This window comes from Antechinus flavipes, chromosome 2 (genome assembly GCF_016432865.1).
Source record: "Antechinus flavipes isolate AdamAnt ecotype Samford, QLD, Australia chromosome 2, AdamAnt_v2, whole genome shotgun sequence".
Taxonomy (NCBI): Eukaryota; Metazoa; Chordata; class Mammalia; order Dasyuromorphia; family Dasyuridae; genus Antechinus; species Antechinus flavipes.
Window position 1 is genome coordinate 441,018,386 of NC_067399.1, and position 16,675 is coordinate 441,035,060.

Sequence of the window (16,675 nt, forward strand, 5' to 3'; positions counted from 1 at the left end):
ATTCACGCTAAAAATGAATCTTTATTTTGGAGGATTAGATTGGGATTATAAGAAAACAAATTTAGAGCTGGAAGAAATCTTAGACATCATGTAATGCATGACTATTCTGCTAAAAGTACATTTGAAAACCAGGTGACTTGACTCCAAGTCCAGCTCTCTCTTCACTACATCACGTTGTTTCTCTGTTTTATGAAAAACTCAACGTTCTGATGAATTTCCCTAACCTGTTCTTCCTATTGGAAGGAGATATCTTGGAACCCTTATTGCTCAAATCACCTTCTCTCAGGACTCAGATATCCCTGATTATCCTTGGACAGATTGTCATAAAAATGGTCTCCTCTCCCTGGGAATATTCTGATTTTTAGGAGAGACCCAGGACTTTTATTCACTTTGAATCATCAAAAACCCAAAGCAAAAGGAGTCTAAAAAACCATTCAGTCACAAAGTCACAGAATCCCAAAGTTAGCAGAATTCTCAGACACCCCACCAGTGCATGCCTGAACAAGAATATCTGCTATCATTCACCAGATCTATACACAGGATATCACCCAGTAGTCAGCCAGACTCAGCTTGAAGACTCCAAGTGAATGTGAACTCACTACTTCCCAAAGGCGGTGCATTACACTTTTGGATAACTCACATAATTAACAAGTTTCTTCCTTATGTCAAATATAAATTTGTCTCTCTACAATTTTTATCTGTTGTTCCTGCTTCTTCCATATGGGATCAAAGAAAATAAATCTAATTCATGCGAGCCTTGAAGCCAACTATTATGTTCCCTCCAAGTCTTCTTTTTTCCAAGATAAACATCTTCAGTTCTTTCAACTAATTCTTACATGGTGTAATTTTGAGATCCTTCACCAGTCAAGTCACCCTCTCCTAGACATTTTCCAGTTTATCATCATCCTTGTAGAACGCAGAATTGAATTCAATTTTCCAGATGTCATCTGACCACAACAAAGTCCAGTAAGTCCTATCATCTTCATCCCCTTCCCAATCTTGGACATTTCTATGATTGCATTAGCTCTCTGTCTACTTGGCTTCACTACTGATTCATACTGAGTCATTTAAAAATAAATACAGATATTTTTCAAACAAATTGCTATCATTTCATATTATGTTTGTGAAACTATTTCTTTCAATCTAACTAGGACTTAACATTTATTCCTACTAAATTTCATTTTATTAGATTTGGCCCGTTTTAACTTTTGGAGACTTTTGGGTCAGGAGATAGTAGTTGCGCTTCTTAGCTTCATGATGTCACAAAATTTGACAAGCATTAAACCATTATTGACCATTCTCTAGATTTAAGCATTCAACTAGTTCCAAATCCATTTGTCTGCACTCTTGTTTAACTTACATGTTTCAATATTGTCCACAAGAATTATTTCATAAAAAACTTTGTAAATGTTTTGCTAAGATCTAGGTAAACTATGTCTAAAAAATTCATTAGATCTACCCTGTCAAAAAAGAAAATGAGGTTGGTCTTACATGTCTTATCCTTGATGAAACCATCTTATCTCTTCATGATTGCTGCTCCTTTTATAAAAATTCACTAATTAATAGTATTTGCTAATTAAGGAATGAATACTAAGTAATACTGTATTCTAGAATTTTCCAAGTTATCAAAGTCAAGGTCACTGGTCTCTAGTTTGTAGGTTCTCTTATTTCAAAATCAACACATTTACCTTTTTCGAGTGCTGTTCCTCAGTCTTTTGTTCTTCTTTATAATCTTTCAAAGACAGTGGTTCAATGATCTCACCTCCTTTGAGGGAAGATATAGTCTCTTGCTGTTGTTCAGTCATGTCAGTCATATCCAAGTCTTTGTGACCTCATTTGGGATTTTCTTAACAAAGATACCAGACTAATTTGCCATTTCTATTGCCAGATCATTTTATGTATGAGGAAACTGAGGCAAATGGGGTTAAATGACTTACTAGGAAGTATCTGGTCCAGATTTGAATGAAGAAAGATGAGTCTTTCAGATTCCAAGCTCAGTGCTTTATCCACTGCAACACCTAGCTGCCCACCAGTACTCTTTTATTATTTCCTTTCTTGTCTGAGATTCCAACTTCCAATAAGCCATTATTGTTCTGTTCTCTTCAGTTTAAATATTATTTTTCTTGGCAAAGAATGGTCATAGTTGAGTAGTTCTCCCTTTTCTCCTGAGCCTAAACTCTGGTTCTATCACTACTTTAGTTTTCCTTTTCCTTAAATAGCTAAAGAAGACCCTTTCCATTGTCTCTATGATTCCTTACCAGCTTAACTCATTTCCAAATATAGCATTCTTGACTCTGTACTCCCACAACACATTTTTATATTCATCTTGTTACTTGTTTTTGTTTCCATCTTTTGTGCAATTGTTTTATTTTTTTTCCTTTGGACATTCCTCCTAGGTGTGCTAGAAATGATATTATTTAGTTTTTTAAAAAAACTTTAAATATAATATATAATATATTATATCATATATAAATATAAACTATAAACATAAATACAAAACAACAGAATAGAAAGCATAAGTAAATTAGACAGTTAATCTATTGAGGTAGTCATGATGTCCATCAGCCACTGTTATTACCAGGTATCATCACAAAACCAAGAGAAACAAACAAATAGTATAACACACCCTCTTACTCTTTCTTGTTTACTTAATATAATTTCTTCATGATCTACCTAATCTTTTACACTTTTAAAATATGTGTTTATATCAAAAATTTATTATAAAAGAAAGGGGGAAGCAATTCAGTCAAAATAACAAACACATTAATTGAATCCGACACAACATGCTGTGTTCTACATCCAAGATCCAGAAGTAGCCTGAGCAGCATATTGTCTCCCCCCACCTTCACTGTCTCAAAGAATAGAGGGAGGAAGGTTTTCTTCTTTCTTCTCTGAGGACAAACTTGTCATCATAATTACACAGCATTCAGTTTCTTTTATTAGTGTTCTTTCCATTCACAGCATTGTATTCATTGAACATTATTTTCCTATTTCTTCTAGATTCACTTTAAATCTAATTCATTTCAAGTCTTCTCATACTTCTCTATGTTCATAATGCTCATCATTTCTTTTTTAAAAATAATATTTTTCCAATTATGTGTAAACAACTTTTAACATTCATTTTAAAATAAAATTTTGAGTTCCAAATTTTCTTTCTCCCTATTATTTCCCCTCCCTAAGAGGTAAGCAATTTTATATGTTATATGTGCAATCATGTAAAACATTTCCATATAAGTCACATTGTGAAAAAAGAAATATAACAAAAGAACAAACTACAAAAAATTAAATAAAAAGCAGTATGCTTCGGTCTTCACTCATATTGCACTAATTCTTTCTCTGGATATGGATAGCATTTTCCATCATGAATCTTTTGAAATTGTCTTGGATCATTGTACCACTCACTGATGCTCATCATTTCTTATATATTATATATGTCCTTTTTGTTGTTGTAATGTCCACATTAATCTCTTGAGAAAATTTCCTTTTCAAAGTTTTTCTCTTTTATTCTTGAGAATTTCCTATACTCCCTGGGGATGCCCTGTAGAATTTTAGTTCTGAAAATTTTACCTGGGTTTCCTGAACCTTTTGAAATCTGCTCTGTGAAAATCTAGGATGTTTGTCACACTATGCCCAGTTTTTCTCTCCTTTTCTGTAACAAATTCAAAGAAGGAAGTCACTTCTCCCCATCATTTCCATTCCAACAACCAGCTCCACCCCACTGATGAGAATTGGGTCAAGAATAGCAATTCCCTCTGTTGCTTCCTCCATCATTTGACAGATTAAATTACCAACAAGGTATTTTGGTTTCTGACCTAATCATTTAAACTGAAATTTCCTTCTCCAAGGTTACCAGTGATCTTTTAATTGCCAGATCTCATGGCTTTTTTTTTTCAGTGCTCATCTTTCTTGAACTTTTTGCAGCCTTTTACATTGTTGATCATCATCTCTTGGGTATTTTCTCCTCTCTAGAATTTCATTTTATTCTTCTACTCTTGAAATATCACTTACTTGTCTGTCAGTTTCTTTTCAATCTACTTTAATGGATGTTTATCCCAAGTCATGACCACTTATATTCATGTTCTCCAAAGCTTTATCTTAGGGCCCCTTTTCTTCTCTCTCAGTACTATCTTGTTTAGTGATCGTCAACTCCCATAGGTTTAATTATCATCATTATGCAGATGATTCACAGATTGTTATATCCTATCTTAGTCTATATCTTGGGCTTCAGTCTTATATCTCTGCCTACTAGACATCTTGAACTGGTTGTCTTATTGTTGTTGAGTCATCTCATTCATATTCAGTTCTCTATGACCCCATTTGGGATTTTCTTGGCAAAGATACTGTAGTGGTTTGTCATTTTTTTCTCCAACATTTTACAGATGAGCTGAGACAAAAATGACTAAGTGACTTACCCAGGGTCACATAACTAGTAAGTGTCCAAGGTCAAATTTGAATGAGGGTAGCTCACTGAATGAGTGGATAGAATTTTCTGAAGTCAGGAGGACCTGAGTAGACCTAAGTAGAACTGTCTACTTTGGGAGTGGGAGGGAGAAGGAAAGAAGGAAGGAAGGAAGCAAGGAAGGAATCAAGGAAGGAAGGAAGGAATCAAGGAAGAAAGGAAGGAAGGAGCTCTTCTGGCCCTGCCCAGGCATTCTGTAGTGTAATATCACTGAGGCCACATAGTCCAAATCATATCTTCCTGACAAGTGCTCATCTGCTCTTTGCTTGGTCTCTACAGGTCATGGAGGATCATTTATCACTTGAGGCAACCCATTCTATCTTGTAATAGATCAACATAGTACTGTGGAAAACTCACTGACTCAAAGGATTTGGTTCAATTCCACCTTTCACATTTACTATCTAATGTGACTTTGGCCGTGTCTCTTAATCTCCATTGACCTCAGTCTTCTCATCTGTAAAATGAAGTGGTTAAATTAGGTGGCCTGTTAGGCTCTGGATCGTACAATCTAATTGTTGGGGAATTTTCCCTTACATTGACTTTATATTTGTCTTTTTGCAATTCCACCCAATTTGCTCCTCATTCTCTCTTCTATCACTTTGGTTTCTGCTTCCATTGAGAGCCATAGGATTATTTCCCATCTTACATCTCCATTTTGCTTCTAAATTTGTTCAAATAAGTGTACCTTTGTAATACAGACACTTCTTTCCCTTTTACCAATGCTGTTCATAGTGAATAAAGCACATATTCATATATTTATTCTTTCAAAGCCATTATTCCCAATCCAAAAAGTCTAGAGATACCTGTAGAGTTGAGTTTGCCTCCCTCCTTGCATTAGGCTTGCTATTTCATCTTACCTGATTTCTATAATATATGTATTTGTGCATCTCCAGTCATCCTAATATATATCTTGTCACTGGGCCCAGATGATTCTGAAGGAGTGGTGACTTTGCACAGCCCTCCCTCACTTAAATCCAATTCACTTGTATGTCACCTGCCTGATGTCATGATCCTTTTTGAAAACAAAGGACAAACAACAGTGACAGTAGCAGCATTTGTGCATAAACATCTAAGGGATTGGATTTTTTCTTGGATTTTGGTCTCCTATGAATTTGGGGACTTTTCTATGTTTATTCTTCTTCTTGCATTGGCACAATTCTTCTTCTGTCTGGCTTTGTAAATCTATATAGGCAATCTTCTCTTTACTCCTTCTTTTTCAGTTCAACCTCCTTATTTTACAGATGGGGAAACTGAGTCCCAGATCCCCCTCTGGGATCAAACAGGGACTTGCCCAAGGTTCCTATAGAAGAAATATAGTTGTTATATAGTCTTATAAAAGCCTTATAAAAGAACTAAAACCCACAAGAAAGAGAAAGTTCTCTTGGCTTTGACCTTTTGGCAACAAAATAAAGCCCAAACTCCTCAGCATTGATTGTCCTCTACAATTGGCCCCCAGTCAATGCACAACTGTAATGAAGGATAGAATATGATTATTGTATGAGAAACTAGCAAACAAAATCCAAGGGGAGTTAGAGGAAGCAAAGATGACTCCTCACTAGGGAACTCAGAGCAGATATTATTCAGATAATACTTCTGGAGGAGGTATTATTACAACTGAACCTTGTAAAATTATTAGAATTTAGGTAGATAGAGAAGGGGAAGAAATACAGTATCTCAGTTTTAAGGAATTCTATGAGGAAAAATTGAGGGATAGGAAGACATGGTTGAATGCCCTTCATTCACTTTGGTTTCTGTATACAAGTATATAGTATAACAAGCCATTCACTGTGGCTGGAACAAGTCTTACCCACTTTGCTTGCTACAGCTTTGGGAAATAAGTACTTTATAGCCTCATATAGTGGATAGAACAATAGATTCAGACTCATGAAGTCTTGAATTCAAAATCTGACTCAAATATTTAATAGGTCTGTGATTCTGATCCAAAACCTTTCTTTACTTCACTTAACGTTTCTTTACTTCAGTTTTCTCCCATATTAAATAAGCAAGTTGGATTCAGTGATGGTCCTTTATGGCTCTAAATCTGTGGTCCTACCATTTAATTCCATTTAACAAATGAGGAAATTGAAACTCAGAGAAGGAAAGTGAATGAGAGATGAGGCTGGACAGGGAGATTGGTAGAAGAGATTGGATACTGAGGAATTTGAGCTTTATTCTGTAGGCTTCAGGCTAAACTATCAGAGTTTTCTCTGCTATTTTGAGGGACCTATTGGACCTAGTTTTCAAACCAGACAGCACCTCCCAGAGTCTCTCAAGATCTACAGCAGTGACTCTCCCCCTCCTTCACTTCTCAGTCACCTTCTCTTCCAACACCCCAAACTGTGTAACTTTGGCAAAGTCCATTGAGTTTGAGTGATACCACCATCTGGTGGAAAGAATCTTGGAATGGGAGTTCAGGGACCTGGGTTTGAATCCTAGCTCTGTGATTTTTACCTTTGTGATCTTGCAGAGGTCATCTCATCTCCTCAGGCTTCAGTCTCCATAGCTGTAAAATAAGGGACAAGATCCAAGATCATTTTCAGTTCTGAACCCTGAAACCTATGGCAACTTCTCTGGAATTCACTTGACTTTCCTCAAATGTAAAACAGAGTTGATCCCTGTTCTGTCTAAGACAAGAGGCAGAATGGTGTAACAGACAGAGAAACAACTTTGAAATCAGGATGACCTGGCTTCCAGGCTTACCTCTGACATATATTGAATTGACAGTGTCATATTGGAAAGTCATTTACCCACTCAGGCAACTCTAAGACTATAAGCATCAAGGGGAGAGCTAATTTGCCTTTTTGTGTAGGGAATTTCCTCTTCAGGAGTTCCCAATACCAATAAAGTCATAAGTCTGGTCTCACAGATAAAGCCATCTAACATACAAAGCTACAAGGAAAATTATTGTAAGCATTAAAGCACTATAGAAATAAGAGTTACTTAACAAGATTATGTGATGATCAACTGTGATAAATTTGGCTCTTCTCAACAATGCAGTGATTCAAGGAAATTGCCATAAACTTGGGATGGAAAATGCCATCTGCATCCAGAAAGAAAATTATGGAGGCTGAATATGGATTGAAGCATGATATTTCCACTTTTTTGTTGTTTGTTTTTTTCTTTCCCATGGGTTTTCCCTTCTAGTCTGATTTTTCTTGCACAACATGACAGATTTGGAAATATGTTTAAAAGGATTACACATATTTAACCTGTATCTGATTGCTTGCTCTCTTGGAGCAAGAGGAGGTAAGGAAGAAAGTGAGAAAAATTTGGAACACAAAGTCTTACAAAAATGACTGTTAAAAACTATCTTTTTATGTATTTTAAAAAAATACCATTGAGAAAAAAAAGGAAATAAAAGTTATTTTTAGTGATGACAGGATGTGATGGACCATCTAGTTAAATCTTTGGTTTTGTTTTATGCAAATAACCCAAGCTAGTGGAAAAAACACTGGACCTCAAGTCAAAAATCAAGACTCTGACACCTACTTAGACATATACTTTCCCTGTCTGCACCTGTTTCTTCATTCACAAAATGGCTATAATATAGATAGCAAAAAAAAAGATTTCTATGCTTTAGTGGACCACAAGCTCAAGATAGCTCATTAAGAACAAGCAAAAGAAACTAATTCCACTTTAGACTTCACTTAGAAAATATTAACATTGAGCATTTGGGAGATAATAGTCTCACTGAATTCTACCCAGTTCTGGAAGTATTACTTCACTTCTGTGCAACATATTCAAGGGGAATATGATAGATGCCTTGAAATAAGATATTGATTCTCAAATATTCCGGACATGTTAGTGTTGTACCATGAATTCAATTATCACCTCTATGCAACTGACTTTCAGATCTATTTATCCAGCCCTAATCTCCCTCCTTGCATCTTGTCTTATATTTATAACTTCTTCTAGATATTAAGCACTAGATGCTTGTTGATTTCTTAAATCAACATGTCAAAAACTGAACTCATTTATCATCTCCCCAAAACCCTACCCCCTTCTGAATTTCTCTGTTACTATGGAAGTTGTTGCCATCTTTCCAGTCACCCAGGCTTGCAACCTGGGGGTCATTTTCCATCAAATTTGTTGATCTTCCTCAAGCTCTTCTCATTCTCACCCACCCCCATATCCAGTAAGTTGCCAAGTCTTGCCACTTCTACCTTTGCAACTACTCTGGTATATGACCCATTTTCTCCTCCAATATAACACTTTAGTCCAGGTCTCGTCATCTCATACCTCAATTACTGAAAAAATTTTCAGATTGGCATCCCAGCCTAAAATCTCTCCTCACACTAATCTCTCCTCCTTCCACCTAACAATGTGATCTTCCTAAAGCTACATATCTTGCCATGTCACTAATCTATTCAATAAACTGTACTGAAATCTATTGCTGTTATCTACAATATAGCATAAAAATCTTCTGTTTAACTTTTAGAAATATTAATTAAAACAAAGATCTGCCTTTTCTCCCTCCAAACTCATCTCTCTGCAACAGAAAAAGCAAAGAAAAACAAAACTCTTGTTACAAATATGCATAGTCAAACAAAACAAATTCCCACATAGGCAATGTTCAAAAAAGAAAAAAAAAACATTTTAATCTGCACTCTGAGGCCATCTCTTTCTTAGGAAGTATCTAGACTGTTTCATAATTAATTCTCTGGAATGATTTTTGCATTGTGTTGATCATAATTCCCAAGTCTTTCAGAGTTGTTTGTCTTTTCCATGTTGCTATCATTGAACAAAATTCTCTCCTGGTTCTGCTCACTTCTCTTTGCATCTGTTCATACAAGTCTCCCTGGGGTTCTCTTTCATCATTTCTTATAACATGATAGTATTCCACCACATTTATATACCATTTCTTTTCTTCTCCAATGGATGGGTATCCCTTCATTTTCCAATTCTTGGCCACCACAAAAGAGCTTCTATGTGAAGAAGCATGAAAGGAACATGCAGTTTTTTTTCCCTCTTTCCCTCATGTCTAAACCTAATAATACTACTGGATCAAAGGGCATGCACAGTCTAATCATTTTTGGGGGATAGTTCCAAGTTGCTTTCCAGAATGTCTCACCCCAATTCACCTCTCCATCGGTAGGATATGATTTTCAATCCTTGGCTGGAGTGATTTTCAAATCCTGGTTCTCTGATCCCAAATCCAACACTCCTTGTACTGCACCATGCCATATTTGAAGCACTGTCATAAAGAAGAATTACCCTTGTTCTGTTTAACTCCAGAGGGTCAAACTAGGAGCAAAAGGTAGAGATTGCAAAGAGGCAGATTTCAGCTTGGTAGAAGGGGACAGTTCCTAACAATTAGATGTCTTCCAAAGTGGAGCAGTCTGCCATGGAAAGTTCTCTTTCACCGATAGTCATTAGTAAAGACTGGATAACCCCTGACATACCATGTGTGTAGCAGAGGGGACTATTCAGATAGCTTCTAGATTGGACAAGGGGGCTTCTAGATTCTACAGTTCTATAATTTGGTGTTGCTTATCCCTCAGGCTGTTATAAGGAAAGTACTTTCCAAATCCTGAAGTGCTATAGAAGTAGGTGTTAATTACTGATATTCTCAAAGTACTATAAAAATGAGAATAAGGACATTATGGTAATAGTTTCATGAAGCCCTGCTCTAAAACTTCATCATAGCATAGAGATAATGTAAGTTCTCTAAAGCTAAAACAATGAAGTCCAGATTCTGGAACAGAGGATTCTTAAGTATCTCCCAGTATCTTCTCTCTCTACCCCTCATAGAGTCTCTTGGTTTTAATTATTATTATTGCTCTGATGGTGATTTCCATTGTTGTATAGTATGAAAAAAGGACCCAATTCTAAAGTCAGAGGACCTGGATTCAAATCCTACCGTGGATACTTATTACTTGTATATGTTGTACAAGTCATTAACCTCTTTAAGTCTCAGTTTTGTCATCTGTAAAATGAAAATGTTAAACTAGATGTCCTCTGCAGTCCCTTTTAACTCTGAGTCTATGATCCTATATGATACTATAGTTCAAGCTTGCAAAACTTTAGTTCTATATTACCTGCCTCTTGGACAATTCCAACTGGATACTTCTTGGGCATCTCAAACTCAAAGTAGCCTAAGACAGAGCTTATCATCTTCCTCTCTGAAGCTCTCCCAACTTTCTCTGTCTTCATTGAGAGCATCACTATTCTTTCAGTCACCCATCACCCAAGTTCACAAGCTTAAAGTCCTCCTCAGCCTTCCTCACCCCTCATCCTTTTTGTGGTTGAATTTGATTCTATTTCTCAAATATCTTTTGCAACTATATCCTTCCCTCAGGGAATGTTTCTTTTCTACTGCTACATTCCTAGTGCTTAGCACAGTACCTAATGTGTAATGGGCACTACCAAATGCTGTTGGATTTATAACTCCTAACATGCAGGAAGCAAATGCTTCAAGTATGGTTCCAGCAATAATTGAGTCTGTTTGGCCAAGTAAGGGGAGACTGGTTCCTTGGTAATAAGCTCTTTAGCCATGGCCACCCAAATGATAGCCAAAAATACAAACCCGCTCTCAAATCTGTCTGGCCTCCTTCCACCTCTGCAGTAACTGAGGCAGAGTAACAAAGGAAAAGATAGAAGGAGCTAAGAATCGCACACAGATGTTTGTTTTTTTTTAATGAACAAACATTTATTAAGCACTATTTCAGGGCCAACCACTGTGCTAAGTGCTGAGAATACAAATACAAAGTAAAAATAGTCCCTACGCTCAAAGAGCTTGTGGGAAGAAGATGTATTTTGGTTTGTAAAGTCAGAGATATAGCCCATATAAGTTTGGAAACTGTTTATATCAAATCCCACTACTGGGTCCACTAACTCTAAACTCTGGGGAAACAGTTTTTATACAGTCTATAAACTTCTACTTAACTTGTGGTAGTCTAAATGGAAGAACCTTGGCTAATAATCAAATGGCTAATCATGGTCATGGACAAAAGTTGCACTGGATAGGTAACCATGGAAGGGCATCTGGGAGGAAATGCCCCTCTCAATAACAGGTCTAGTGGTGTTTGTGAATAAGAACCTTAAAAACTTTACATATGGGAGTTCTGGTTATCATTATTATGCACCTCAAGTCTAATAGCAGACTTAGAACACCATAGATAATGGGAGTTACTATTTTTCTTCTTCCCCAGGTCAGGGAGGCAGAGCTGAGTGACCAGTATGAGGCTGCCTGCAGTGAGGCTGAGTCCGCCACTGCTGATGTTCTGGACTTGCCTCTCCCCAGCTACTTCCGCTCTCGGAGCCATAGCTACCTTCGGGCCATCCAGGCGGGCTGCTCCCAGGATGAGGACAGCATCTCCCTCCAGTCCCTCTCTCCTCCACCCACAGGCAGCAGCCTGAGCAGCAGCCGCACACTGCCCAGTAAGTCCTGCTTCGAGAGGGGAGGAGGGTGGAAGGGATGGCGGGGCCAGGGAAAAGGAGGCATTCACTGGGAACATGGACTACAGTTTTGTGAATCTGTTTGCTGAGAAACCAAGTAAGATAATGGAAGGAGAGCAGGATTTTGAGTCAAAGACTCTCAGTTCAAATCTTGCTTCTACTTTTTGGGTCACTGGGGAAAAAATCAGTTTCTTCCTCTGTAACAGGAATCTTTGAGCGCTATATCAGATTATCCCTCTGATGCCAGTTTGTGTATCCTATCATCCCCTATTCTCTAGTGATCCTGGTGGGCAGACAGAGAAGTCGCTAGTTTACCTGGGCTTGTGGGTACTGATTGTGTCATACAGGTGCTAAGTGATTCCCAGAACACAGTGAGAGAAAAATTTTATGGACTCAGCCTCCCAGTAGCTGGGTTGAACATTGGGCTCTTGTGCACTCAGAACTGGTTGAAAAGGAGACCATGGGGGGTCTCCTTCAGCGTTGTCTTCAATAGCTAGATGATTCAGTAGAGTACTGGGGCTGGAGTCAAAAAGACCTGAATTCAAATGCAGCTTCACACACTTACAGGGCAAGCCATTTAACCTTTGTCTTGGTTTCCTAACTATAAGAGAAGAAATAATAGCACCTACCTCAAAAGGTTGTGAAAATCAAATGAGATAATATTTGTAAAAGTACTTAGCACAAAAAAAAAAGACTCAATCAAAGAATAAAGAGGGAAAGTGGCAACAATTTAAACAACAAAAAAAGTACTTAGCACAGTAACTAGTACATAGTATTATAGTAGTAGGTACTATATAAATACTTATTCACTTCATGTCAAATATCTGAAGAGCTATCATGTGGAAGACATGCTTAATAAATGCTTGTTGATAGACTGGTTTGGATTGTCTCAAAAAATGGTGAGTTTTTTAATCATTGCATGTCTTCAGGTGGAAGCTATATGATTACTTGTTCAGGATTAGTAGTAAATCAATCAATTAGCATTTCTTAAGCACCTTCTATGTGACAGGCACTTTGCTAGTCACTGCTTATTAGATTTTTGATTTTTGAATCAAAATGGAGAGAGAGTTCTAGTACACTGAATTTAACTGAACCTACCAGAAGCCCAGAGGATCTGGATTCAAGTTCCACTTTTTGTGTTGGCTGTGTGACTTTGGACAAATCACTTAACTTCTCAATTTCTCGGGCATTTTTGTATGACTTTGTACATATGCAGAATAATTGCTTATCTGTTCTATTAGAGAGAGTTCCCCCCCCCAAAAAAAAAAAATTAGCACTTGTCTTTGAAGAAACAACATGGTAGAAAGAGAACCTGATTTGTAGTTAGTTTCAAATCTTTGCTCAACTTCTTGCTTGCAGTGGGACTCTTCCCTTTTCTGAATCTGAGCTTCTCCATCTATAAAAATGAAAGAATTGGACTAGATAACTATAGAGCTTAAATCTAAACTCCTCACTTTATGAAGGAAAAAACTGATGCTCAGAGAGGTTATGGATCTTGCTCATAGTCACACAGCGAATAAGTATCTGAGGCAGGATTCTGAACAGTGAATGTTCTTTCTGCCTTTTTCTTCCAATTCTCTAATCCAATGCATCAAAATGTCACTGAGACCCTTTTTACTTCAAAATCCTTTGCTCTCATGCTAGACAATGAACAAATTGGGATCAATGAAGATTTTGAGGCCAGAAAGTTGAGTGTCATCCAATAAGAAAGATTTACAAGGTACGAGAATGAGGAATCCAAGATAATATCCAGCCTGGAAGATAGAATAAATGATAGTACCATTAATAGAGACAGGAAAGTCAAGAGGAACAATTTGAGGCAAAAAATAAAACAATATAAAGCTAAGCTTAGTTTTGTAGGATGGTAAAAGATCCCTGGATTTGTAGTTCAGGCACGTGGGTTGAAATTGTGGCTTAAACTAACTATGGCATCTATAAATTTCTTCTGCTGGGGAAACTGTGACTGATGGATCCCTTGAGCTCAGGAATTCTGAGCTGCAGTGGCCTGGGCTGGTCAGCTGTCCAAACTAAGTTTGCACTAATATGCCAGGAGGGGAGGTCTGCTCGGCCGCCTGAGGAGAAGGGAACAGACTTAGTCAGAAATGGAGCAGGTCAAAGCTGATGTGCCAATCAGGAATGGGATCCATCTGTGAGTGATTGCTGCACTTCCATCCAGAGCGAGATAGGGAGACCTAATCTCAATCAAGCAATCAAGCAATCAGTCGATAAAATCTGGCTCGGACAGTGTCTGTATGATCCTAAGTTAGTCATTTCTGTCTGTTCCTCATTTTCCTTTTCTATAAGACTGGAGCAGCTAAGTGGCACAGTGAACCTAGAGTACTGGGCTTGGACTTAGGAAAGCTCATCTTCCTGAATTCAAATCTGCCCTCAGACACTTCTTAGCATGTAATCCCGGGCAAGTCACTTCACCCCATTTGCCTCAGTTTCCTCATGTGTAAAATGATGTGAAGAGGGAAATGACAAACCATTGCATTATATTTGTCAAGAAAACCCCAAATGGAGTCACAAAGATTCAGACATTACAGAAATAAATGAACACACACAAAATGGGAACAGTCATCCCTCATCCGTCTTCTTAAGGCTGAGAAGATCAATGAGAAAATGAATGTTTCTATAAACTTGAAAGGACTATACCCAGGGGATCAATTGTAATTAGTCTAATGACCTGCCCAGGAATGCTCAGGCAGCAGCTGTTACCCGGGAAAATGAGATCTTGCCAGACTAGAGGGAAAGGAGGGGCAGGGGCAAGTTGGAGAGAGGCCAGGAGGAAGAGAAGGGCAGAAGCTCTGGGTGGAGAGCCCCAGACTTGGATGGGCCTCAGGCTTAGGCCCTGAACTGGTCCTCCATATGTCCTTCCAGAGGAACATACGCACCTTCCTTTTTCCTGCCTCCTTCCTTCTGACCCAGATTTCACATTCCAGAAATAGCTTTCTCAAGCAGCCTGGCAGGGAGCACATTAGCCCCTGCCTGTGATGCATTGTGAGCCTGCTCCAACTTCTCAAGCACATGGACATGCACACAGACAAACAGACGCACACACTGACAGCTGGCAGACTTCCATAGTGCTGGCCCCGAAAAATGCCCATGGTCAGACAAGCCAGTGAGCTCTTCCATTCCTTTTCTGTGTCTCTGGCTCTTTGTTCATTTTCTCTCTCTGTATCTCTCTCTCTCTCTCTTGCTCTCTCTCTCTCTTGCTCTCTTGCTCTTTCTCGCTCTCTCTCTCGCTCTTTCTCACTCTCTCGCTTTCTCTCTCTTTCTCCCATCTGTCCTATTTTTCTGTTTCTTTTTATTCCATAATTTCTTCTTCTCCCTCTCCACCTCTTTTGTTGCAATTTTTTAATTCTCATTTTTAGCTTTTTGTTTTCACATCTCTGCTTCTGTGTTTTCTGTTTTTCTCTCTGCATCCTCTCTCCCATTTCTTTGTCATTCTCCCCTCCCTCCTCTCCCATTTTCTCCCTTTCGCCATTTCTCCTTCTCTCTCACTGTCCTGCTGTGTAAATCTTTCTGTTTCACTCTCACTGTACCTCAATGCATCTTTATTTCCTTTTCTTAGTAGAAATTCAGTGATCCTATCTCCTCCATCATATGGGATGAAAGCTATTCAGCCTCAGCCGAATTAGAATGTCCATGTCAGAGGTGGTATGAAGTAGGGGCAAAAGACATAGGACTGAAATTCTACCCTGACTATAGCTATTGTACCATGGATGGTCATGAGATCATGCTATGGTCTAATAACCTTTTTCTCTGCAGCATCAGATCTCCCTGTGGAAGGTGGTCTTTGTCCCTGAGTTGTGTGAATGACTGGTGAGATTTTATTCAAGACAAGACACACAGAGGGGCAAAGACAAAAAAGAAGTTGTCACAGAGAGGAAGGTACCCCCACTCCCCACATCTTATCCAAACTTGAATGTCAGAGGATGTAGCTGGTTAAGAACTAAGAACCCTCCCCTTCTGTAATGCCTGCCTGGCCTGAGTCCTCCACCTCAGCAACATCTGGAGAACAAATGCTTCATAGTGACATCTTCAGATCTTTTGGGGTTGGATGGGAGGGTGGATAGAAAGTGGGGAGAAGAGACTCTTGGAACAGAACTACAAAGGACTAGGTTCTAGCCCTGGCTCTGCTACTAACTCATTATGTGACCATAAACAAGCTCTTTCCCTCTTCTTTTAAGACCAAATTTTCAAATCTAAAAGATGATGGAATTGAACTCTTTGATTTCTAAGGGTCCTCTGAACTTTGATATCCTAGGACTCTAGGATTCCCCTCTCTTCTGGCATACCATTTTACCCAAGAAGAATTCACAAAGCCCCAGTAAGTTGAGCAGAAAGGCACATAGTAAGGTTTAGACAGATGATGACAACTTAGCTTTATGTCATCCTCTAAGGTTTATAAAGCCCTTTACAAACATTATCTCACTTATTCTTCAACATAACCCTATGAAATAGGGGCTCTTACTATCCTATTTTACAAATGAAGAAACTGAGGCTTAGAGAGCTGTAGAGAATTGCCTAGGATTGCCCAGCTAGGAAGTGTCTAGAGTGAGATTTAAAGCCAGATCTTTCTGTCCCCTAACTCTTAGCAATGACATGCTGGCTGTGAAAATGACAGGGGATGGGGAAGAGACCCTGGAAATGATTACGTTGTTGAAGTTGGCTTCTGCCTCCTTTCTCCCCATGGTGTCTTTGCCCTGTGCATCAAAGTCGGCAGGACCCACCCACGTGCAAAATCTTTTTTACACCCAAATGAAGGGGAATTTGACCAATCATCTTGCTCCAGCTTCCATTTCATTTCCATTA

The 16,675-nt window shown here is 38.4% G+C and overlaps 1 protein-coding gene across 3 annotated transcripts in view; it reads left to right on the top strand.

The window, feature by feature from the left end:
* The window catches only part of DLGAP4 (DLG associated protein 4), a 230,203-nt gene that overhangs the window by 144,806 nt on the left and 68,722 nt on the right, over positions 1–16,675 (top strand). For all 3 annotated transcript variants that reach the window (XM_051979244.1, XM_051979243.1, XM_051979242.1), the window contains exon 6: positions 11,611–11,839. In XM_051979244.1, coding sequence (XP_051835204.1) covers positions 11,611–11,839 — 229 coding nt within the window. The remainder of the gene's footprint in view (positions 1–11,610; positions 11,840–16,675) is intronic.